Source organism: Magallana gigas, chromosome 2 (genome assembly GCF_963853765.1).
Source record: "Magallana gigas chromosome 2, xbMagGiga1.1, whole genome shotgun sequence".
NCBI classification, from domain to species: domain Eukaryota; kingdom Metazoa; phylum Mollusca; class Bivalvia; order Ostreida; family Ostreidae; genus Magallana; species Magallana gigas.
In genome coordinates this window covers 61,002,814-61,030,527 of record NC_088854.1, presented here as the reverse complement: position 1 = coordinate 61,030,527, position 27,714 = coordinate 61,002,814, and the positions used below count along the sequence as shown (strand labels likewise).

The following is a 27,714-nucleotide window of genomic DNA, read 5'->3' as shown; positions in this document are numbered from 1 at the left end:
CGATGCGTGGTAATACTATTTTGATTATTTTTATGAAATGTATAAACATGGTGTACATACTAGACTAGTACATAACATGAAGTGATTTTCTGAGAGAGAGAGAGAGAGAGAGAGAGAGAGAGAGAGAGAGAGAGAGAGAGAGAACTTGTGTGTAATTTTGATACTTTAATTAAAATTTTATTACTGATTTAACAGTTAATTCCCTTACAAACAACTCCCGAAAAGTTCAATAAATACCAGGAATAAAAGAATTAAAAGAGATATATAACAGTAAAACTAAAGGTATATATTGGGGCGGAAGAGGGGCTTAAAGTTTGACATAAACATTTATTGGGAAAATGTGTTTAAAACTATCCTCTCATGAACTATTATGCTACTATTTGTAAAATTACTTTGCAAGCGTTTTAAGATAGTGTAGATTTTAAATAAGGGCCCTGAAATGGGTTTTAAGTTCAACATAAAAGTTCAGAGAGAGAATTACTATGTTACGTTCAGTTAATTCACTTTATAAGCACAATTTTTCTTTTCCCTTCATAATTATTTAAAATTTTGCTATCTTTAATATGTTGGGGGCTATTCTAGGATAATAAGGTTGGGATCTTAGATCTAAGTATATGGTGTCCAAAAAGTAAGGGTTTTTAAAAATATTTTTAATGAATTGCCAAATGTTAAAATATGTAAGCGTTTCACAATGAAATTAATATTTAAACATTTAAATAGAATGATACGAAAACTATTGATCAGGTTAGCGATGTGACTATTGGCCTTTGTTGTTTTTGTAACATAACGACATTAACCGGATTATTCTGATATTTGGTCTTATGTTTTTATCTAACATAATTATGCTGGTCTACACAATTTGTTCGCTATTTTGCATTCTTTCTCGTTCGGTCTTCAGTGGTGTTTTTACTTTCAAGTACTAGACATGTATGCTCTCTTTGAAGGAACACCTCGATACAGTTACTTGTTTTTGTTATTTGTTGCGTCATTAGAACACATTGTTTTACAGTTAATTCGTTGAAATAACATCTGAATCAAACAATGGATCATTTTGATATTTTGTTATTTTCAATGTTGTATTTCTTTCATTTGTCTGAAAAAAAAACCCATTACATTTTTGTTAGCGCTTCTTATAATATATTATTACTACCAATTTTTTTGGTTAGAGTATTAAGTCACAGCGACTCGTCGATTGGCTCACTTATTTCGTGTGCATTTAAATTTTGCTAATGCTACTGTAATAGGAATCGTTATATATATAATTTAAGCAGCCGGTCTTATTTTATCTTCTTACTTAATTGCATCATCACGTCAGGCTTTGAGACACTGAAGGATTTATACTGCAATATTATGACCAAATTTAAAAAACTTCAAAAATTAACTTTACCTGTAAATGAATGACATCTGTCAAAATCTTGATCTTAAGCTCTTGTTCATGAAGATGATTCACTCGGAATCAATTTTCGGTTAGTTATTAAAGGACTTCTTTATATCATATTTTTTTGCGTAAATTCATACAATACATGTCATATCAGAAATGCGCTGTAGAGCAGAAAAACATATGTACTGACTTGATTTAAAATTCACAAGATACAAGTGGTTTTTGTATTTTGGTAAAATCATAAACTTGAAACCAAGCACCCGAGAAGCTCATATTTTATGAAATGCATAAGATATGAAAAACTACGACGAAGAAAGTTGATACAATAATTCGTTGAATGTATGCTGAAGCCGAAGAAGAAAATGATATATACAATTTTATTTATATATTGGTATCAACAAAGTAATCGGATTGCGTGAAAAATGCAATTTACATTTTATACAGTGAAGAAAAAATCAGATAAAATGCAAAAATACATTAAAATATTACATGATTCTGATTTCTTTTATATACCAGTATATCTTCAGAATTTTTCTTTATGCAAGAATACTGGCCTCAATTGCATCCTAATGTATAGTTGTATAATTGTGAAAACAAGCTCTACAGCAATTTAAAAAATGTTCCATACATTTCCTATCTTTTGAAAACAAGCTTAAGATAACAAGTTCATTGTTTTTTACATCAAAAGTGTCAAAACTTTATAAGCAATATCTTTGAAAACATGAGTATTAAACTAATTTGATAAGATAGTACAAAATATATGTTAAAATGTACTAAATGATCAGGCCCCGAGTCCATAAAACTTAGACAAGCTCACGCTTGATCACCTACTCAATTTTCTGCTATAGATTTCTTTTGTTAAAGTGAAACTGAAATCAAAAGTGAGCTCGTCTAAAGTTTTATAGCCCCAGGGCCTGATCTCTCAAATAGAAACATTTGATGAGTAAACTATTATTTTGGATTTAAAATCGAACTTCAGCCAACACTGCTACAAAATAAATGATATTGTTTAATGCCAACAGAATTAAAAATGAAATCAAACAAAATTTGTCAATAGCTTTACCAGCATCTTTCCAGAAATGTTTGTCTCCTTTTTCTTGTTTTCTTTTGCATAACAACTTTATGAATTTACTCTCCGTTTTCATACATTCTTCAGGTTCTTCGGCGTCTGCTTTGTTATACAAAATGCTTGACACCACCACTACTAGCATTATTAAATAGCTAAGCAGCAAGTCTACCAACAATTTATAGATCAAGTATGATAGACCTGGCTCTGAAGCTTCCGGTAGTTTTTCCTGAATCATAGTAAGAAATAGAACCTCGGTTAAAAGAACAGTGATCGAAAATCCTACTCTCTCCCCTGAATCACTTGGCAACGCAAAAACTAAAATATGCATGAAGTTAATCAAAAAGATTGGCAAAAGAAGGACTATGTAGTATGTGCTTCTTCTTCGTATTTTTATTTCCAATTGCAGAATTTCAAAGTTTATATTCTCAACGTGTTGAGTTTTTACATGAACACGAGTACTCTCAACAGACCACAGTCCATTCTCCTCATACGCATCCATATTAAAGTTCGATAATACAGGCCGGAATTTTATCTCTGAAGAAAAAAATCCTGGAGCATATAACTGCAACGTACAAGTCTGAGAATCAAAGGGATAAAATGTGACGTCGGCATCGCACGAAGCGTCGAAAATATTTGGCGGTAGGCATTGAATGTATCCAGTTTCCCAGACTTTGCAAGACAGTTCTTGCAACAGAACCGGTTTTATTTTATCATATGGATTCATAAGAACTATATACGGCGTCCAAATGTCGTAAACAAAAACAGTAGTTCGATTAAGGTCACCACCATAGTTAGTTGGCTCCCAAACGAGTCGATAATCTACCCACTCTAAACCAAGAGTACCTACTATACCAATTTTGCCATCACTTTCTATAAACTCCTTGAGACTCTTCATGTAGAAAAATATGCTAATTTCTGTGGGTATTGCTCGATTCTCCCCTGGCCGAAAAACCGTGTCATATTTTCTATTAAATATATCCTCGTGAAGTTGGATCTGGTTTGTGATTGTGTATCCTTCCACTCCAAAAATCACACATAAAAATAATAAACACATCTCCATCGCCGGACCATATGTAATGTGGTGTTCCTTCAAAATGTATAATGTGTAATTTTTCTAACAGGGCATGTTTCTTTTGAAGACTCCGATATAAATATTATGACGAAGAATATAACCAAAGACGTACCCATTAAATCACTGCTGTTTTACGCCGTTTTATTCATGTATTCATTATCCTATTTTATGGCGCAATTTGATATTGTCATAAAATAACTGGGCTGTGTGATGGGTAAAACTACAAAAAGAATTGCATAAACATGATACACATGACTAATCTTTGTCTCTCAGTCTGCATCAAAGAACACCTTGCCACCATTAAGAGGTCTAAATAGTTCCATGCCTTGACTGTTTGGTTTTCCAAAGCTGTGTCAATTTTATTTCGATATTTTTATGCGCTTAGTTCTCTTCAATTTCATATTAAATGTAGGTACCATACTTTTAAGTATTTGTTGAACACCAAAAAAATTAAATTTCTGAGTTTTTGATAATCGCTCTAGGCTAAATCTGCAACAAACCAAAGATGGACAAAACAAATGATTGTTAAAAGGTAAAATGTTTTTTACATGACTGTCAATATAAATACGACTACAAAGCAATAAACATAGCTAATTGTCATTAAGTTATTCATTGAATAATTAAATCAAATTAAAATATTTAATTATGATTTTCCTATTATTTCCTTTTCTTTAATTATTCTTGTGTGTTACAAAAATATATCTTTTATCATAAACATTTCTAAATCAATAATAAAATAGATCTAAAAAGAAACTATTAAGTTTAAAAAGGATGTGTAGTAACGAAAAGTTTGATAGGAAAGCTTTGTCTAGAGTAGTCATTCATCGTCACAATCATAACTGATATATATGCAACCTAAGTAAAATCAACAATTCAAATGTATTTAGTTTGAGGCTTAAAAATTACTTAAAAATAGTGTTATAATACTTTCTTGGATATACCTCTAATATAATTGTATTTGTCGAACAATATAATCTCAGATAGGTTTTTAAACAATGTTTTAACTTAATGAAGAAAGGTGGATTAAAAAATGACAATAACAAACCGTGAACCATCTCTTAAATCCATAAAACGAAATACAAATTCAAAGCAAAGCAACACTGACCTCCAAATAGATAGAGGTAGGATCAGGTGCCTAGGAGGAGTGAGCATCCTCTACTGACCGGTCACACCCACCGTGTGCTCTTTGTCGTAATCGGGAAAAATAGGAAACGTCCGTTAATTATGGTCTAACAATTAGTATAAAAAACGTCAGTCAGCATGCGACCCAGTGGAAGATTTTATTTGCTGACAAGGTCGTTGTATAGACCATAGAACTTACAAGAAGATGACGTTAAGCGAGACTGTTGATAGTCTTATGTGAAGCTTATGTGTAGCTTTGGAATCAAGTACAAATAAGGTAAATAAAATTCATTTTGTGTATTGGGGATATTAAAAGATATACATTACAGATTTATGATTTTGAAGTATTTCCTGCTTTGAAAGGCTGCTATAGTTGTATGTAGGATTACCATGTGTAGAATTTAAACCTAAAATTTAAATCTTATAGAATATATCAAAGACAAATATTAAGATAACACCCCTTAAAAACAAAGTAAGACGTCCTATATTAATTTTGCATGGATTAAAATATTGTGTTTGACAAATCACAAGCTACAAAAATATGCACTGTCGTTTCAATAATATTTGTTAAATACCAATATTCATTGATTTCATTCTTAAATTGATCCATGAAATCAAATTTTCATTTAAGAGGATGATTGGCCACCAATTTACGTATCCTTAATACTGTAATTTTCATTGAATCAACTAAAAATGATACCCTCGAATATCAATGAAACCACAGTACATTATTGCCAAGTTTGGTTAACGTGGCATCTCGATGCCTTCATCACCGACGATTGAAATTCTTATAAAACGTAAAGTTTTTTTTATGAAGCTTGGAATTTTTTTATCCAACTGACAACGGCCAATGTGTAATTTGTTTTATTAACATGATGTAAAAAAAATTGTTCACTTTTGAATTGGAAATTTTTTAATTTATGTTGTGACAAAAACAACATGAGGTGTAAGTTGATTTCATATGACAACTTGTATAATAGTTCCGTTTTTATTAGTAAATATTATGGTCTATGAGATAAGCGAAAAAAATATTTAAATTTTTATGGTGGTATGGGGCATCTGTCAATATAAATGTAATTAATGTATATTATATTAATTGACATACTTTCACTGGTTTAGAGTTTCAAATCTATTAAAATATTTACCAAAAAATGCGTTTTAACTTTTTTTTTGGTAAAGTACAAGTTGTAAAAACCCCTACAGGATTCAAACTCATGGTTTACAGACTCAAAGCAAGCCTTCTACCCGCTACACTAAACTGTTATTGGTCTATCGTTCTATTTCGGGAAAGAAACTGTTTATTAAATTACACTTGATATTATTGTTTTTTATCGATAAACAGACGTCACAACATGGAAACGACACATACCTCCTGAAGACGAGACAGAAACGTTAATATAAGCAGAACTACCGGTATCTTTAAGCAAATGCTATATTTATTTACAATGAATGTGTCATTGGTATGGGTAGGAAACATTAACCGAGAAATAAATCAAATCCCAGTGCGAAGAAATTTACATAAATTGCATAAACACATACTGTTCCCTTGACATTGAGTGATCTCATTTTCTACTGCGAAAAACAAGGTTGAATTCCATTTAAGTCTTTCACTTCGATAAACACCAACACCTTTTAAGATACTTAATTTTCGTCATAGTTTAGTATTTAGTTTCATCTGTTTAAAATATAAAGGGGATATTTTAAAATTCGCTTGATATGCTTCTCGTGATCTTTTGCGGATATTTAAAATTCCTCTCGTTTAATTAGGAATCTCAGGCATTATATATCCGGATGATTTTGCATGCGCAGTGATTCTAGAGATTTTCAGATAAAGCATTTGTTGCATTTATCCTAATATGCCAACTGGATGAGTAAAATGTTTTGCAATGCAAAGAAAAATATTTCAAATTATTTTTAGAAAATGAATAGCTATATGGTATTTCCCTAACTATCATTGAAAGTAAAGTTATAGTCAATTGACGTCGTGGACAAACGTAGCCAATGTTAAAGAAATAAAAGTTCAACATATACACTGCATTGTGATCAGATGCAAACGAAAGTTTACCTTATGTCCCCGTGCTATCAGATTATAAATAGTCATTTACACTAAACGAAGCTTAACACTGCCGTTCATTTTAAATTTTCAAAAGACCTATAACAGCACAACACAGTCTTCTTCTGGTCATGATGAAATACCAAACTCAAATATTGATATTCATATGAGCGTATTTTAGCTGTGGTTGTCTATTTTGTAGCAGAAGCAGCCACAAAATCACTATGAATAGAGCGGCACTGTTTGGTAAATATCTTTTCTTATTATAAGGATTTCCACAATAATCTTATTGTTTTGAGACCGACTGTAATTATATTTAACGCGTAGTTGGTGGGTTGTCTTGAAAACAGGTAGAAATTTTGTAAAATTAATAACCATTTTTAGTTAAAAAAGATAGGTATCTTGATTGCTATTCATTAATGAAAAAATGAAATTTTTCTGATATGTTTCTTATACAAACATGCGATTTGGTTTTCTTCCTTTTTATTTTCTCTGATAGACAACATATATGTAGTGTTTGGAAATCAAGTCTTCCAACAATCTGTTGAAATTCTGATGGGTACCAATTGTGCCCTATTATTAGCAGATTTATTTTTGTATTCTTATGAAACAGAATTTATTCAAAAAATTGTACGTGAAAAAATGAATCACTCGCTGTGGCCTTCAACTCAACATTCAGGTATATCGACGACGTATTATCGATTAACAATTGTTATTTCCATACTTACGTTGACTCGATATCTCTCGAAATAAAAGATATCACAGAGTCTGAGTCATCTGTTCCATATTGGGATATTTTGCTGGACATGGACATTGATGGTAACCTAACAACAACACTTTATGATAAACGCGATGACTTTAATTGTATTATAGTCAACTTTCCTTACTTATGTAGCAATATACCTTCATCACCTGCATATGGTGTTTTGTCTCTCAGGTGATTCGATACGCAAGGGCGTGGTCTTCGTATGAACAGTTTCTAAGTCGAAGTAAGCTACTGATAGACAAGTTAATAAAACAGAACTATCAACAGTCTCGCTTGAAGTCATCTTTTGATAAGTTCTATGGTCAATGCAACGATCTTGTCAACAAATACAATCTTCCACTGGGTCGCATGCTGACTGACGTTTTTAAACCTAATTATCAGACCATAATTAATCACCTAATTGTCTACGGACTTTTCCGATTTGTTCTCGATTGCGACAAAGAGCACACGGCGGGTGTGACCGGTCAGTAGAGGATGCTCACTCCTCCTAGGCACCTGATCCTACCTCTATCTATTTTGAGGTCTGTGGTGCTCTGCTTTGAATTTGTAGTTTGTTTTTTGAATTTTTGAGATGGTTCACGGTTTGTTATTGTAATTTTTCATTTATCCAAGAGACTTCCTATTTTGACATCATTAGAACAGCTTAATGTTGCTAGGATAACGTTTTTCATATCCTTGTTTTGATTAGTTAACGTTGGTATATATTTCGAATCTCAAATTTCGAATCGAATCTCGTATTTCGAATCTTGTATTTTAAACTTCGAATTTTAAATGAGCCTCCTGGGCGTAAGTATGTAAGAGTGTTACATTCATTGTTGACAAAATTACCCCTCCTTCACATTTACGCTACGTTAAAGTTTTAATTTCAGATTTTAAAACTATATATGAATTGTTAAAGAGAGTTTTGAATTCTTTGAATTTTAAAACTTTAATGTAACATATAAAGTAATAAATATTTGACAACATTGATTAAATTAAATGAAATATATATGGATATATTTCCTTTTTAATTGAATTAGTTGTTAAATTGTGTATGCGAATTGGATTCTGATGTTTAAATACAAGCGCAGATAGGGGGATATGGGGTCAGAGGTAAATTCATTTTTTTAACTTACATAGTACCACTATCCAAAACAGGTCTTAGCTTGACAGAAAATAATGATATCCATGCCTTTTTCCTGGAGAATTTTCTGACCGAGCGTTTAATTATATACATTTATGAACTCAAAGAAATAGACGCCCATTTTCATTCTTGTAAGCAAAAGGAGAGGATCAAAACAAATCCAGATTTTGGTCTCAAATATGCATTTTAAAGGAAGTAAGTATTCAATTCATTGTTTATGTAACTGAGCAGTCAAGGAAAAATGAAGATGGTGTACTGTGTATCCGATGGGTTTATTTGAATAATAAATATGGAGGCATTGACCTACAAAATAATACAATATATGAGAAAACTGACAAAATGAAAGAAAATACATTAGCTATAAGTTACCACAAATATAATTTTTATGTTTCTAAAATAATGAGGTCATGAACTCTTTCTCCTCCATGCTGCAATCCAAATGGTATATATCATCCGGTATTTCAAATTTCTGTTCTGATGACGTAACCACTACTTCTAAACTCTGGATCTCATGAATCCTAATTTCTTCTACATTTCCTACACTTTGAAATTCAATTTTAGAATGTTCACTTTCGATTTCACATCTTGATACGGTCCCAATTTTCGTTCTTGGTTTGATGAATATGTCCTCATCTCCAACATTTGCTTTGTATTGAACAAAACGAAATATAGAACAAACAAAACGAATAAATACACATAGACATATTACTCTACTATCACATTTAAACATAATAAAAACATAGGTACAGTGGGTTACGGTGGTGCACAGTGTTTGTCAGTGCCCTGTACAGTGGTGTACAGTGGTGGTCAGTACCCCATAGAGTGGTGTACATTGAGGTACAGTGCTGGTCAGTGGGTAGGTACAGCGCTGTGTGAAAATTAGCGACATCAATCAACCAGACTTGTAAGGAATTTATTAGGACCCGACACTCCAAACCACAAAGATAGTGTAATGTTTTGTTAAGTTCATTGGAGTACAGTGGCTCTGTACAGTGGGGTACAGTGGGTAGAGTGTGATACAGTTGCTCTGTACAGTAGGTGTACATGGATTTACAGTAGGGTACAGTGAATATACAGTGGATGTCAGACAATGTCAGTCAATTTTTGAGAATATCAGTGGATTTTGAATTCAGTAGGGAAAATAAACAGTTTTCATAACTCAATGGTTTTAGAAACTGCTATTTTAGCTTCCTAATTTTCAGTGCAAACTAGAATCCCAGATAGTTTGTGTATCTCGATATATTAATGTTGTTCTGAAAAACATTTTTGAGCAATATTCTGATATTTCTATCTTATATATCTTCCATCTATATATAATTATATATCATAAAGTAAAAAAAAAACCCACTTACATGGAAAATTGGCATTACTACTATTGTTTTTATTTGCGTTATAATATGTGTTCTTCAAAATTTTGTAACAATCTTTACATTTGCTGTTGTATTCATTATGTACTGGCATTTGAAGGCATCGGTTAAACAAAGTTTTATAACTTTGACTTGGATATAACTTATATAGTCACTACGTGTTCAACTTTAAACTGTATAGAAATCATAACTTATCATAGTTGAAACTATAAATATATGTTTATTTCCTCAAATCATCAATTTCCAAAAAAACCCTATCATTTCTGTTTGGGACCCCATATTTCCAAACAATGGCATGTGACATAGGTAACAAATAAAATAAATGAACATTTTAGGTCCCAATGTTTATATCCAAGATGTTTTTGGATGATTGACATTCCTGATATTTCAGGTGACAACCTCCTTAATATTAAAAAAATATCTAAGTATCGTTAAGGGTAAAATTATTCTGGGGTTTCATATATACTGTAAATTCCTTATATTACGCGAGTACTTAATTCCGCGATCCCGCTGGTTTCTACCAAATCGCGAGAATATAAAATCGCGAACGTTGAACTTTTCTCCTTATTTCTTATAGTTTTCAACTCTCAGAAAATAATGGCGAGATTTTAAAATCCGCGAAGGATGCTTCTCGCGATTTTACGCGGATATTAATTCCTCGCGTTTAATTAGGAATTTACAGTATTCAAGGGTATCAATTTTCTTGGATAAAGTGAAAATCAGTTTCAAGGATACATTTATTCGTGTCAAATGACTATTAATACAAAATGAAACCACAGGTTTTTCTTCTTAAGAAAGATTTCCATAATGATTAAATATTTTTGAGACCGAGTGTATCTATATTTATGGTTTTGTTAATGGGTTGTCTGTTAATCTACATCTTTAGTTTAAAAACATTTAGCATCTTAATTTTGCAGTTTGTACATTATGAGTATACCGCAAGATTCTTGATACGCTTCATGCATTTCTGCGTTTTCATTTTCCGAAACGTTGATATTTTAACATTATTAGTAGGTTAAAAATATAATGTCAAAATGGGGTACTAGTACCAAATTGACATCGTGGATCAATGTATCGTGCGTGATTAGGTTTATATTATACAAATACTATTTAACATCTACAATATACACAGCGTTGTTCTCTGACGAAAACTAATGTTTACCCTAGGTTTTTTTTCTTCATTAAGGCTGGCTGGTCGTAGTCATGTTTAGGCTATGAACTATTAAGTTGTCCCAAAGCTTAAATACGGCTAAAAAAGGTATTGTTTGAATCAACGAAAAAATATTTTGACCGGGATTATTTCTTTAAATCTTAATTACAAACTGACAACGATGTTTAACAATGTTGTAAGATACATTTTGGTGACATTATGTAAACATCGTAGTCAGGTGACGTATGTATCTTTACATTGCTAATGATCTAATTAAATCGCATGGGCAAAGGTGATTAATGGCATTTAATCATGAACAGAAAAAAAACCTGCGTCAAATACTTTAAAGTTCCTGATTGGGTTTTAATTAAACATTTCTTTATTAACGATATTATTAAACGTTTCGCCAAATCAGATCAACAAAATGAGACACACATTTACTAATCAACTGCGACTTTCATAAAATTGGGATAAATTCGTAGGTTTCTCTCGTATGATTCATATGTGTACTTATATTTTCTATATATTTAACATAAAATGTTCTAAAATTGAATTGATATTTCACTCGCACCGAGCTGTTGTTATGTATTAGAATTTCTGCATTCATTTGTTTACACGTTGCAAGGAGAGTCTCAAACCCATAAGTTTATGAATAGTCATTTACTTTAATCGAAACTTTGGCACTGTTGTTTATTTGAAACTAAATATTATTACGAATGAATTATGTACCTCTAATATCAACTAAAGCATCTGTGTAAAGGAATCAAGCGGTTTTATTTCTGTTTTAATATAATCCCCTTTTAATGTAGAGACTATCGAATTGAATACAGACCGTGACATCAAAGTTGATTTTGACGTCTTCTCATATAAAGTACACAAAAGTAATTTCATTCACACTGATATGAAATCAACCGGGAAGCCTTACCATACCGCGTATATTGACCTATTTATATGAAGAGCTGTGCAGAAAGACATGAGAAATTGTTCATAAAATGTTTGTTTTTTTACTTGAAAATAGTTTGGGGCCAAATATATAATATTAAAAAATTCATGGCGAATTTGATGAGTAATTGGCAACAAGCCAGCCGTCTTAAAATTATTTTTTGGAAAATATGTTACACGTTTCAATAGGCCTATGAATCAGCATGGTCTGCTTTTGATCATGATAGAATAGCAACCCCAATTATTCATCCGAGCAGGTTTTAGCTGAACTTGTCAATTTTGTAGCAGAAGTGACAAAACGGGTAATGAAATTATTGGTACTATTCGGTAGATGGCTTTTCTTGTTAAGAAAGATTTCCATAATGATTAAATGAGTGTATCTATATTTATGGTTTTGTTAATGGGTTGTCTGTTAATCTACATCTTTAGTTTAAAAACATTTAGCATCTTAATTTTGCAGTTTGTACATTATGAGTATACCGCAAGATTCTTGATACGCTTCATGCATTTCCGCGTTTTCATTTCCTTTTTTCCGAAATTTGGTACAAATAATTTACATATTTAGATTAAATAAGTTACGTATCCTGTTTTTGCAATTTATTTTTGAATAAAAGCAAATTTCCTGATACGCTTCTTATGCATGTACAGACCTGCAACAATTTCTATTTCTTATCCCAAATACTTGATTCGTATTCTAACATCATTATAACAGTTTGATGTCGATAGAATATACTGTAGTTTACTGGTTGATTTAAATATTGAATCTCAAATTTAGTATCTTGAATCTTCTTGTGTCCTTCAAATTAATATCTTTAAATATGAAAAAAATGTAAAACTCTTATATATTTACACCTAGAAGGCTCGTTTAAGATTCGAACTTAAAAATACAAGATTCGAAATAGGAGAACTATTGTCCAGGTGAACGATGTGACCTAAAGGCCCTTGTTATTTTTGTAAGCTAACGATATCGATGATATTAGGATGATATTTGGTCTAATGTGTTTTTGTACTAGCGTATTTATATTATAAGCCAACAAACGACATCACAAGAGTGGCACGAAGATGGACATCAGAAGGGAAAAGGAGGAAAGGCCGACTAAGAATAGAACTTTCGAAAAAAAATCTAAGGGACATGAATCTTACCTGAGGAGAAGCGGAAAGGATAGCAAAGAACCAAGAAGAATGGAAATCCATAGTCCTTGTCCTATGTGCCTCCGGGTGCAACAAGGTCTAAGTTGATATAATTATATTGAGTTACAAATTGTTGGCCTCTTTGCATTCTTTCTGCACAGGTTTCACGCTGGTTTCTACTTTCAACAAGATATGTGGACTCTCTTGAAAGAACACTTCAATACTTTTTTTAAGGCGTCGAGCTAATGCTCGGCAGCCTTCTGGCGATCGTCTGGATTGGCAATCGTCCAAAAATTCATGCTCTGCACTGCCTTTTAAATGCGCGTAAGAAATAAGTTCCTTAAAGTATTAAAACATATTACAAGATTTTTATTCCATTTATTCAACTATATTGTGTACAAAAACCCAACTTTACCTCCCTGGCTATTGACAACTTCATGCATAAGTATAAATTTGCTTAGTCAAGAAATGACGTATGAATACAATGAGGTGAAGGCATTCATTAAATATTATTTTAGTATCGCTTACATTTTACTCGGAGACCGTGTCCGATAGAAATAAAATTTGATAAGTAAATTTATTTGTTATCAGGCACGTTCTCCAAAATAAATGTAAGGGATAAACGTATCTAGTGATTATGTTGCGTATAATAAACACGATAATGCAGTTGGTTTGGTCAAACATTTTAGATACAACATGTTGTGGATTTGCTTGTAAACAACCATACCTTAGGAAATCTTGTTTCAAACGGGAATTGAAATAAATATATCTATGTTTTATTATTATAATTAGGTACACATTATAAATGTATTCAAATTATGAACATGTGAAAATAGTTCAAAGACTGTTAAATGCAGAAAGAAAATATTTTTTTGAACTTTGAAATTTCTTAGATTTTTGTAACCATGGTGAGTTACCTATTTTATAAGGAAATATACTGATTTTTGTTTTTAAAGCAGCGCAAAAAATAATTCATTTTTTTTATTCTAAAATTATTTGATATACGACTATTAGTACAGAGAATCAAATTACTGATATCATTCTCTATAAAAAAAAAAAGGCTGCTCGACGCCTTTGTGGCTGTTCCGGCCTTTAATTATTCTTTTATTTATCATTAGAATTCATTGCTTTACAGTTAATTCGTTGTTTTGCTTTCTGAATCAAACTGTGGCACATTTGGACATTTTGTTGTATTTGCTGTGTATCTGTTACTTTCATTTGTTTGGAAAAAAAACCAGTGTGTTTTAATAAATATTTTTTTTACTACAGATTTTTCCGTGGTTACAGTATTTGTCAAAGCGACCGGCTTGGTTTGTTCGCCTTTTTATGTGCTTTGAATTTTTTACGACAATCAAGTTTAAGGATAAGTTTTACCTGCAAATGAGCAAAACCTTGCCAAATCTTGACCTTGGCCCCTTGTACATTGAAAAGATAAATGATAAAAATTGTTGATATACTTTATTTTCATGTGCATTATCCACAGGTATCAGATATGTAATATAGAGCAAATAATCATATGTATTGGCTTAATTAAATACATAAGATACAAGTGGTTTCGTTTTAATGTTAAATCGTAAAATTGACACAAACCACTCGTGATGCGCATGTTTTAGGGAATGAGTTAGATATGAACTACTATGCGCAAGAAAGTTGATACATTCATTCGTTGAAGCATATTAAGAATACACTATATGAAAATTCATTTTTATATTGGTAATGTTTATTGCATTTTTATACAATAAAAAAGGGTTAAATGTAAACATGTTTGCAATATTTTTATACAATACTTCGTTTGAAAACAGTAAAACTACTGTAAGCTACTTATTTCTTTAATATACTAGTATATATATTTAGAAATTTACTTTATATAAGAATACTGGATTCAACCGCTACCTATAGTATCGCATTACTGTAATAATAAGCTTAATGGCAAAAATATGAATTTGTTATCATAAATGTTATACCAAAATGCCAAGTTTTTTTTATATGATGTCTTAGGTGTCAAAAACTTTTTAAGCAATTTCTTGGAAAACAAGAGCATTCATCTATTCTGTTAAAATAGTTCTTGGTATCTGTTAAATTAATAGACCGATCAGATATTTCGAATAAAAACATTTTTTCTTATGGAATCAAAATCAAGCTTTGGCCACCACTGCACCAAAATAAACTATATTGTTTAATATGAACAGAATTAAAAACGAAATCAAACATAATTTGTCAGTGGCTTTTCCAGCAGCTTCTTTCCAAAAACGTTTGTCTCCTTTTCTTTGTTTCCTCGTGCATAACAACTTTACGAATCCACTCTCCGTTTTTGTACCTTGTTCCTCTTGTTCTTCGGCGTCTTCTCTCTGATAAAAATTGCCCGACACCACCACTACCACCATTATTGAATAGCTAAGCAGCAAGTCTACCAACAATTTATAGATCAAGTATGATATACCCGGTTCCGAAGCTTCCGGTAGTTTTTCCTGAATCATAGTAAGAAATAGAACCTCGGTTAAAAGAACAGTGATCGAAAATCCTACTCTCTCACCTGAATTTCTAGGCAACGCAAAAACCAAGATATGCATGAAGTTTATCAAAAAGATTGGCAAAAGAATCACTATGTAGTATGTGCTTCTTCGTTGCAATGTTATTTCCAATCTCAGAATTTCAAAGTTTATATTCTCAACTTGTTGAGTGTGTACATAGATCCTAGTACGTTCTACAGACCACAGTCCATTCTTCTCATAAAAATCCATTTTAAACGTCGGCGACGTGGGCCGGAAGGTGATGTCTGAAGATAAATATCCTGGAGCATATAACTGCAACGTACAAGTCTGAGAATCAAAGGGATAAAATGTGACGTCGGCATCGCAGGAAGCCTCGAAAATGTTCTGTGGTAAGCAGTGAATGTATCCATCAGTCCAGACCTTACAAAAACGTTTGTTTGAAAGAACGGATTTAACTTTATCATATGGATTCCAAAGGACTATATACGGCGTCCAAATGGCATGAACAAAAACAGTAGTTTGATGAAGGTGATCTCCATAACGGGTTGGCTCCCAAACGAGTCGAACATCTGTCCATTCTAAACCAAGAGTACCTACTATACCGATTTTGCCGTCACTTTCTACAAGCTCTTTGAGACTGGTCATATAGAAGAATACACTAATTTCTGTGGGCATAGTTCGATTCTCTCCTGGCCGGAGCCCCTTGTCATAGTTCTTAAATATATCCTCGTGAAGTTTGGTCTCATTTATGATTGTGTATCCTTTCCCTCCATAAATCAAACAGTATAATAATAAACAAACCTTCATTGCCGGATGATACTTAATGAAGTGTTCCTTCTAAATATTTAAAGTATATGTTTTTCTTACAGAACATTTTCTTTAAAAGACTTTAACAAAAGTCGTGCCTTTTATATCACTGCTATTTTATTCATTGTGCATGCTTTTACGTCATTTGGTTTCTTATTTTTATAGCAGAAATTGATATTTTCAAAAGAAAAAAAAAGACTCTGTGAAGGGTAAAAGTACAAACAAAATTGCAGCATCAAAATTCCCAAGGCGTAAAAATGTGTTCTTAGATCGGTGTTAGGGAATCAGAATGATACCATGCGGTTCATTATCAGATTTCTATCGGCCATGGCACCTATCGATGAAGCTTAAATGTCTTGGGACATAGAGTATCTCACTCGTGATGAAAGCGATAACTAACAATAAAGAAAGAACAGTGTCGCCATAAATGCTATCATTTATATATTAGATATTTTAGATATACATGTATTCCTTGGTTTTGTCATAGGTATAGGTAGGAAAAAGAAACCGAGAGATAAATTTCAGTGCAAACAAATTATCTTAAATTACATAAACACATACCATAACCATGACAAATGTTGATCTCATTTTCTGCTGTTTACAACAAGGTTAAATTCCATTCAATGTGGATAGTCTTTCAATTAGTTCAACAAGAACAACCTGTCAAACACTGGTTGAATATTATTAATCAAATCGTGCTTTAAGGATAATAAAAACAAGTCAAGTCAGATAGAATACATATATTTTTTTCATTCGATGGCAATAACATTTTGCGCTGTGATTCTAGTGATTCTATAAATTTTAACACAGAGCATAATCTAAGTTTGTCCTATATGAAGCTTATCTGATAAGGTGAAGTTTATGGTTTTTTTTCGGTATCCCACTTCTCAATGTTGTAACAAGGATTTGTTGTGAGTATTTTTGATCAAGCAAACCTATTTCTTTAAATATTGTTTTTAATTATGCATATATTTAATATCGAGAGTTTTATAAGATTAATCCAGTTTGCCTAGATATGTATTCAATATCATTTTTAAATAATAAAACATGTGGGTAAGTGATGTCACATTTTAGATATAGGGCTTCAAAGGTAAAATCCTCTCAAAATTTGGCTTCAATAATTAAGACATTTTCTATATATTTGCATGATTTTATGCTAATCGTTTATCTTTCTCTCAATATTTTATTTCGTACATATCGCACAGAACCTATAGAATATGTTACAAACCTATCATATGTTAAAAATGTGAATAATGAATAATGTTTAATAAAAAGAAAAGTATATTAAAAATTCATAAAATTGCTTGTTTCTGTCATTTTCGTTTTAAAAAACCTTCCGCACGAAAAAATAGTTCTCCCAAAGACTTGTTTGTTTCTTAAACCCAAATGAATTTTCTTTAAGAATATTGTGTAATTATGGAAAAAATAATCTTTCTGTGATGATTAAATAAATAAAATCATATTCATTTCGAATATCTTGATCAATGAAAGAAAATAAATCAAAACGTGAGGGATGAGATACCTTAAGAAATAAGGTATCATTTTTGGATGTATATCGGGATATAAAAACGGGTTGGTCACGTAATCAAATCCCTGATCACGTACTAACCCGTATATATATCTCGAAGTACATCCAAAAATAATACCTTATTTCTTATATTTACATTTGTTGCAAATTATGACGACAATATTGCTCCACAAGTTCATTTTTGTTATGACCTAGAAAGCCGCTTCGATTAATATGACGTAACAAAAAAATGTTCAACAATGATGCAAGTATTTGAATATCATAATAAACAAGAGGCCGATGGGCCACATCGCTCACCTGAGCAACAATGGCGAACTACATTGACTTAACACACTTTACGGTCAGACGCGACCTATCTTCCATTATTTTCTATTTTTCCTATCTCCACAATGTGAAGATTTCCACCAAGTAATTCCATAATTATATTTTCCTGTTATATGATACTTTATTTATTTAGATATAAAGTGTTCAATTGAAAATATATACTATGACTTTATTTATAAGCACTCAAATGCATTTTGCATGCTATTTTAAGGAAAATTCTAAATATTATAGCTCTTAAAATAGCCTGGTAATAAACCTTGAATTTTTTGGAATTAACAGGTTAAAATGTTAATAAATAAGGAATAATTTATCAAGGAAAATTATATAAAATTGAGGAACGTCTGGTGTGTCCTTAAATAATTATTAACTGTAAAATTTAATATTTAGCAAAGTTAAGTACCATGATAATTTTCTGACCTAAAACTCAATATTTTATAAAGGGGTAAGGGTGAAAATATATTGTGATATATTAATTATATATAACACCGGTATATTATTTCCTACAGTTTTTGCACATATGTGAACAGTATTAGCTCATTTAAGATAAAAAAAATCATACATTTCCTAAGACATATATCAGTTAAAAAATCAGCACCCTTTGTGGGCCTACCTTATTGAATCTACACAATTAAAGGATGCAAACATTTTATTTCATTAATATGTTGTCTTAGAGGCTATGCAATGCATATTTTTTTATATGATGAAAATACTGGAAAAGGTAGTTACCATTTACCTGCAATATTTCTTGTTTGGTATCTTGGTATTTATGAAAAAAAATATCGAACTTAAATTAGTGTAATTATCATTTTCCACATCTAAGTGAATATTTTTTGTGTGTTTATTTAAGATGTATAGCTCTATGAATATACCATGAAGATGAGATACATTTCATTTTCACAGCTGATATCTCATATGTGAAAGTTAGCAAAGATTGACGGACAGAGAATCGCCAGCTAGTCTGGAAAGCAGTGCGCAGTGTTTGAACTCTGTGGCAAAAGTTGCTAAGGCTACATTAAAAACTTAATTGGTCTTCTCTTAAATAATTGTTTACCTGATGTAAACTTGTGTGACGTTTAATATCCTTACTCACTTGATCGATGAAAACATTTGACTGGAAAATGTTGTCACATGATGTGTTAAAAAGCTATATAATTTAATGTATTGTCAAGCATACAGGTATCAGTTCTATACTAAGGCCCATTAATTATTTCATATTCCCTCAAAAACAACAAACAGCTACAAACCAGGATGATTTTCTGCTGCAATATTTTCTTTAAAATAATGATAATGATATCCTCATAATTATAATGTGTCAGAACTGTTAAAAAGAAGTTTTTATTTACTCGTTTGAAAAATACCAAAATTGTTGCAAATTTCAAATAATGTATCAAATGAGAAAGGACCCCAGAAAGTAGTGATAGCACATCATCCTTTTGATTTTTCTGTACACAAGTATATAATGTTTAGCAAGACAATTCCAATGATCAACAAACATTTCAGCGTCAGTCGTAGAATGATAGGCAACTTTTAAAAACTTATCAAATTTGTTAAATTTCATTTTATTTAATGCATTCATACATTATATAGAAAGTTTTTTGTAAAAAAATGTTTTGTAATTGAGTTAGCCATGTGACACAAAATCAGTTTATGCACTGTGTATTTTGGAGAAATTAGTCCTACCCTATGACCCAATTACAACAGTTTTTAGTTTTTAAGATAACTGTAAACAAACGGTTTTGCATTAATTTGGCAGAGTTATTAAATAATTACAAGTTACCTTCTTATTGTAGTATCAACAAGAAATGTAATGATTATCGATTGTAATTTTCAATGCACGGTATATGTGTTTGCATCACCCGTATTTATAACCTCTAAAGATAAGACAGTCGCGGGTGATTAATCACAACAGGGTTTAACTGAGGCTGTGAAAACGTCTTTTCAAATTCATAAACATCTTTTTATTGTGTTTGGATTTAATCTACACGATTATGAACTCGGAATACATGGCTACTTCAAATTCTCTTTCGGAGAAAATTCCGGCGAAGTTAGGGTTAGGGTGGTTTTAGAGAAGAAGATCAAAATGTAAAAAGTTTACAGACGGACAGACGGACGACGGACAACGGGTGATCAAAAAAGCTCACTTGAGCTTTCAGCTCAGGTGAGCTAACAAGCATTCTGAGAGTTTTGTAAAAACCGGTAGGGGACTAATAAATATGACACTACGTTTGACAGGAAAGCACTTTTTATTACAATAAAGTGAAATAGTAAAGAAAATTCACTAGTACAATTGAAAAAAAATGATTGAAGCTTGGTGGAATATCACTACTTCCGTTGAAGTCGCAGAGCGGTTGGAAATTTGAAAACAAAACGATTGAAAGCTTAATTAGAGACTACTTAGGAATTTTCAGAGTAATTACATATTAAAGAGCATAATGATTTTCATGGGATATTAGAAACAAACTATTTTAAGTTCTTTTACGCATAAAACGGACAGTCACACAGAAAAGCAGAATGAGTCAAGTTTGACTGTGAATAAACTAAACACGAAAGGTCTGTGATATTGCGTTTGCGATTTTGATCGAGACTTGTTATTAAAGTCAGAATGAAATATAACTGATTTTATCTAGGCCTACTTACACAAAAGTGATTGTAATTTTCAAGAACGTTTTGTTACGATGTCAATCCATGAACATGACCTTACGGGAATCTTAAGCCATGATCATTTATCCCTGCGATTAATGTTACTTTAGAAAAATTCGAATACCTAAAAACAGAAAAGTTTTTTATCTTTATGCCTAAATAATGTTTTCATTGTGATATTAGGCGTGTTTTAGCGCAAGTCGGTTAGTTTGAGTACATAAAAAGTAGTACCCTGATTATCTATGCGCTTTGACCTCTTGCCCAAGGCTGGCGTTATGCAGAAATAACAACATATTGCGCAAACAGTTGTTATATAAGGGAAACATTTGCAAGTGTAAATATTTAAAGATAAACATCTGAAATTGATATTAAAGACAAGTTGCTGTCCTTTAAAAAAGGACTACAATACGTGGACCATTTGCATGTGTTTCCAACGAAAACGTGAAAGCCTTAAAATTATCAGAGATTCCACAGAATCTAGCCCTCTGCTTTTAACCACTTAATTTGTACGTTGTATTGCGTATACATGCATGTATAGCCCTGACTTTTTATCTCAGAATTTAAAGGATTCATACTTCTAAAATAATTATGATTTATCTATGAATGAAGTTTGCATGTATGGTATCAGGCATTCGGTGAATTCTGCTATTTGTACACACATTACGATTCGCTTTACTTTATTAACTATGCAGTGACAGCTTTGTGTAAATTAAAAATTTCATAATTTGATGCGGCATTTTTCTTGAGATTTAAACTTTTATAGTGACATAATTATTCAATCATACTTAAATGCTTAAAAAATTTAATCGGGAAGTTCTCTAGCCTTGCCTACTATAAATGTCAAGTTAAGTTACATGTGTATTCGGAAAACAACAAAACATTGCAAATTATGCTTTTTGATGCATGTTGTAGTTTCGGCATAACATTAACTTATTTCATAATACTAATAGTTCATATCACATGCCAATCATTTCTTTAAAAGGAATACCTTGTCTGTACCGTTTACTGACAACTTTACAATAACAGCGCCTTTGAACTTATATGTGTCATATGGCACGGAATCCCGATCCCGATACAGATAAACTTGTGCTAGCCTGGTTCCCTGAGCTACCCATTACGTACAGGAACCAGGCTAGCTCATGCGCAGGCTGAATTTTCCCCACAGCATCCGGTTTAACCTCGCTTATATATTTTCTGCGTGGACCTCAGGGTCCACGCAAAAAACTAAGTATCGTTAAAAGAAATATTATACTTCATTGACGTCGTGGACCAACGTATCGTGCGAGATTAGGTTTAGGTTATGGAAACACCATTTCAACATCTTCAATATAAACTGCGTTGTGCTCAGATGCAAACTACTCTTTACTTTAGGCCTTTTTCAAAGGAAGACTGGCTGGTCATTTTATGCTATGAATATATATTGATGTCCCGAAGCTAAAATACGGCTGGAAAAGGGTACTGTTTGAATTAACGAAAACATATTTTGACCGGTGGTGTTTCTTAAACTCTTAATTATAAACTGAAAATGATGTTCAACAACGTTGTAATATACATTTTTGTGACGTCATGTATACTTCATAGTCACGTCATGTGCAAACCATAACATTGCAATGAAAAACTGACAATAACAAACCGTCAATCATCTCAAAAATCCATAAAACGAAATACAAAGTCAAAGAAACAATACAACACTTCCAAATAGATATAGGTAGGATCAGGTGCCTAGGAGGAGTGAGCATCCTCTGCTGAACGGTCACACCCGCCGTGTGCTCTTTGTCGTAAATTATCTGATTAAATCGCATGGGCAATTATTTTACAGAGTTGCTGGTTGGGCTTGAAATACACATTTCTTTTTTCAAGGATACTGTTAAACGTTTCGCCAAATCAAATCACCAAATGAGACAAACACTTACTAGTCAAGTGGGATTTTCATAAAACTGGGATAAAACCATAGGTTTTTTTCCGTAAGTCTCATATGGGTTCTTATATTTGCTATATATTTAACATAAAATGTTCCAAAATTGAAGTGACATTTCACTCGCACCGAGCTGTTTTATGCATTATAATCTCTGCATTCATTTGTAGCGGGGAGAGTCTCAAAACCATAAGTTTATAAATAGTCATTTACTTTAAACGAAGCTTTGTCACTGTTGTTTATTTAAAACTGAATATTATTACAAATGACTTATGTATATATTGACACTATTTGGTAGATGGCTTTTTTATTGATAAAGATTGTTTAATAGATTTGATTATGAGTATTTATATTTATGGTTTTGTTAGTGGGTTGTCTATATCTTTAGTTTAAAAAAGATAAATATCTTAGTTTGCAGCTATATAATGAGTATAACGTAACACTCCTAATACGTACGCTTCCTGCACACCTGCGTTTTCATTTCCTTTTCCCCCAAAAGATTGATATTTCAATCGATAAGTTCGAAATGTAATGCCAAAATAATAAACATTATATGGTTCGTTTTAAGTCCACCGAGGTAACATTCAATATTTTTTTTACTAATCAAATTTTAGTTTGAGTGTGCTGATAAACAATACGCCGGAGATTATATTGAAAGTAAAAAGAACAATTCACAAAACATACAATGGTTACCACTCAAAAATTTTAAGAAGAATTAGAGGAATAAAACTAGGTCAACTAGTTTCTGGTGCAAACAGAAAAATGCTTCAAGAAAAACTGAACCTAAGACCTTACCAGTACATGTAAATACTTATGGCACCACCAGTTGAGGTCTGACACATTTGACAACTTTAATACCTGAAGCTTAAGTAACCTCGATTCAATAGTTGAACTGGAGATCGGGTAACTTTGTCTTAACCCTGGTTAAAACTATGCTTAGGTGAGAGGAGTTGGACGTGAGACTCGAGCGCTTCTTACCTGATACCAGTGTAAACTTATATTATTACTTAGAAAAAATAGCAACGTAACAGAAATAGTCAGATTTTTTCGATTTAGAAAAGGAAGTTTTACTTGTTCATGTAATAAAAAAAAAAGCAGAATACGGAGTGGAACAATGTCACGTATTAAAATTCTATGAATATTCCTTTCTCTCATAATGAACAAAAAATTCTTCTATCCTTGTATTAGATTAATCAAATAATTTTATGTTATTTTTCAAACAGTGTGACTACAAATAACATAAACATCATTTGATGTTTGAGGAGTAATTACTTTGATTCATTATTCTTTTGTTTCACTTTTAGTGATTTTTTTCAATAAACTGAGTTTAAACACGAATAATTGAATCAGCATTATCGTTAAAAATTTAAAAATTTTCCCGTAAAGTTATTTAAGAAATGATCTAACTAAAATAAAATGGTAATGCGGTAATGGAATAATCATTGTATTGGTTCTAATTATTGGGACAGGATAATCATAAAGGCAGAGAACAAAACGTGTGATGCAAAACGTTTATTTTACAACACAAACAAGCTTAATTTATACATACTATGTGATGATTACGAACAGTTTTCAAAATCAAAAGTTCAGAGGAACAATACAAAACAGGAGCAGAGCAAGAACGGAACTCTAAAAAAATTAGAGGTAGGATCAGGTGCCATCATGGAGGACTGAAAATCCTCTTCTGACCGATTACACTCGCCGTGTGATCTTTGTCGTCGTAATCGTAAAAGAGTTAAAAAATACCTAAATTTTACACAAAAACCGTATTCACTACCATGATACAATATAAGTTCCTCACAGTTTGTTAAATTGCTTTGTACTGACATACTTTTTATATTTAGATTTCTTACGTAGTAAACTCAAAACCGGATGCATAAAAAGTATGAATTAATGTAAAGTATGGAATGACGGTCTTTTCCGGAATCGTAGTAATTGCAAGGTTTACGATGAGAACTGAATACTAAATATGCAGAATGAGATTATAATTCAGTGGAGTCTCAATACTATTTGTTTACGTGCAAACAATAGGAAACTCAAATCATAAGACCTATGCTTTGCAAAATTTTGTGTATTCATTTGCGTTTTTGCGTAAAGGGCGCTACGCCACTGACTTACATGGCGGTAGTCGGAGATAAAATGGAAATAATGCGTATTCATGAATTAACGTCAGCTTTAATTTTAAGCTGTAAAAAGTACCAATATTCAGTTAGAAATTTATAAAACCCAGTTTCTATGCTGAAATATCAAGAACAGCTTGTATACTAATTAATTGTAGCAATAACAACGATATATATGAGATTACAATTGATCAACACAAAACCAAACATAATCAAACAAAAGCGATCCGTGGCCTGCCCAACTTCTCTCCAGGTCACGAGTGGACTGGATTCGTTGCTTCTGATGTCGTCATCGGCAACTTTTTCCACCACTGTACTATCCATGGCGCCCTCGTTGTCTGTCCATGTAACTTTACGCTTCTCTCGAGTTATACAAAGTTTTCTGCCAAGAATTAATTTGTGAAAAGTCCGTAAATAATTTGGGATGTCGACGCCATCTTCCCTGCTGTAGAATATCAATCCTATGATAACGCCAATCGTCATCAGTACTCCCACCATGAAGTCTCCTAGAAGCTTGTAACTGAGGTAAGCTACACTTGGCTCCGACCCTTCAGGAAGTTTGTCTTGTATTAAAGTCAGGTATACGGCCACAGCCAGAAGGACTGTCGTCACAAATCCAACGCGTTCTCCGCTCTCAGGCGGCATGAAGAATACGGCAAGTTGAAGAATTGAAAGAAATGCAACTGGCAAAACTAAACTTGATATATAATACACCGATCGCCTTTTCATAGTAACAGACATCACCAACTCTTGCAGCTTCAAATTATCAATAGTAGTGTATACCTTAGTTTCTGTTACATCCCAAAGTGCATTTTCGATGTACTCGGCCAGGTTCATAGTCTGTCTAACAGGATCTAGATCAATCTCAGTCGGCATGAATCCAGGAATATAAAACCGCAAAAAGCAGGTCTGATAATCGAAAGGGTAGTAGGACAGGTCGGCATCACAAGTACTCTCAAATATATTCGGTGACACCCAATTCAGACGACCGCTGCTTTCAAGTCTAACATTCATGTCACTGTGCCCCACTTCTTCCAAGGCATCGTACATAAGCATGTTTACTAGAAATGGAATCCATACTTTTTTCTGAGGAATGATCGTGAGGTCTAGGTCTCCCCCATACGTGGCGGGGTCCCAGGTTAAGCGATGGTCTAACCAGCTTACTTCAAGGGCTCCAGTGATAGAAAACTTACTGACGGACTCGTCAAACTCCTTGATGCTCTTGAAATAAAACGTTATATTAATCTGCAGGGGGATCGACCTGTTTTCTCCTGGTCGCACATTATTGTCGTAGGAGGCTGGAAATATCGCAGTGTGAAGACTCTGTTCGTCACTAAAACTGTAAGCCTCACAATGTATAAACAGCATCGAAAGTAGTGTTTTAAAAGTTACAAATTTCATGGCATTTAATATATTGATGGGCGACCAAACAAGAGGAACAATTTAGAGAACAAAATCCTAATAGCAGAATCACTGCATAAAATTCGCCCTTTCCGCCTGGGACGGGAATACTTAAAACCAATAGATTGTCTAGAGTGACCTACAAACAATATCACCCTTAATTCTAATCAAATGGTATAATTTAGAACAAGTCAAAATATTGTTATGTTAATTTTCCCCTACAAAGGAAATTGATTTAGAATAATGAGTCTAGTTAAAGTGAATAAAGGAAGAAATTTGATCCTTACTGTGGGTCTAAAAGACAATTAACATTGATCAAATTCGTTCTCAGCTAACAGATGATTGTTTGAAGATAAATATTACAACGGGTTATGTCAAATTGCACAACTTTCATATCTGTCGCAGTCTATTGAGTGAATGATTAATTTAGAAAACCAGATTGTAAAACAACTGTGTACTAATATCTGTTTTGTAGCTTCTTCAGATGATGAATTTATCCAAAGCAAAAACAAAAACAAACAAACGTTTTAACAACAAAACTGATTGTTTGATGAAATATACACGTTTGTTTTCTAATCGTTAAGATTGTAAAAATTCAAATTAAACTATCAAAAACTTCTCCTGATAAATCAATTTTCTTCAAAAGTTATAGACTCCCCCTTTTATACAATAGGAGAATCGGACTCGTTTTGAAGATTGATCTAGAAATATTTAAAGATAGATGAAAATAACTATTGTGTGGTAGCTAAAACAAGAAACAAAACAAAAAACCCTAAACAAAGCCCGTTCGTCATGAGCGTGATAACAAAGGGAAGCGTATGATTTTGTCCACCGATTGTTTTGACTTTCTCATCACGCATATTTTTGCATCGACTGTCAACACGATAATCCTTACAACGATAGGTAAAGAAATGTACCTTTGTTTAAGTTCTGATCACCGAAAAACTTTTTTCAAAGCTGGTATGCTTTTTTTTAGCAAACGCCTAGCATCGGGGGTAAGTAAGAAGTGTATAGGTGTTACGAGTACAATTAAAGATTGTTTTGTGAACAAGATTTCAATACCATTTTCCCATGGATATATTGTTTAAATCACTGGTAAATTTAGTGAAATTCTCTGTTATTTTATACATAAACGAATCATTTTACAGCGCACTTTAAATGTGATAAAAATCAGACAAAGAAATTTGAGTCATTTAATTGATTGCTAACAGTCAACAAAATATCAATTCGGTTTTGTATTCTCTTTGTTTAAGCCCATTTAATCACAATAAGCCTACCTGTCTTCAGTGAAATATTTTTTCAGAAGTTCGG

General features: G+C 32.3%; 1 protein-coding gene across 1 annotated transcript in view; it reads right to left on the bottom strand.

Moving 5' to 3' along the window:
• Positions 1-26,370, bottom strand: part of LOC105343828 (acetylcholine receptor subunit beta-type lev-1) — a 31,258-nt gene extending 4,888 nt beyond the window's left edge. Inside the window, exon 1 of the mRNA XM_011451324.4 lies at positions 25,241-26,370. Coding sequence (XP_011449626.4) covers positions 25,241-26,370 — 1,130 coding nt within the window. The remainder of the gene's footprint in view (positions 1-25,240) is intronic.
• Between the last annotated feature and the right edge of the window lie 1,344 nt (positions 26,371-27,714).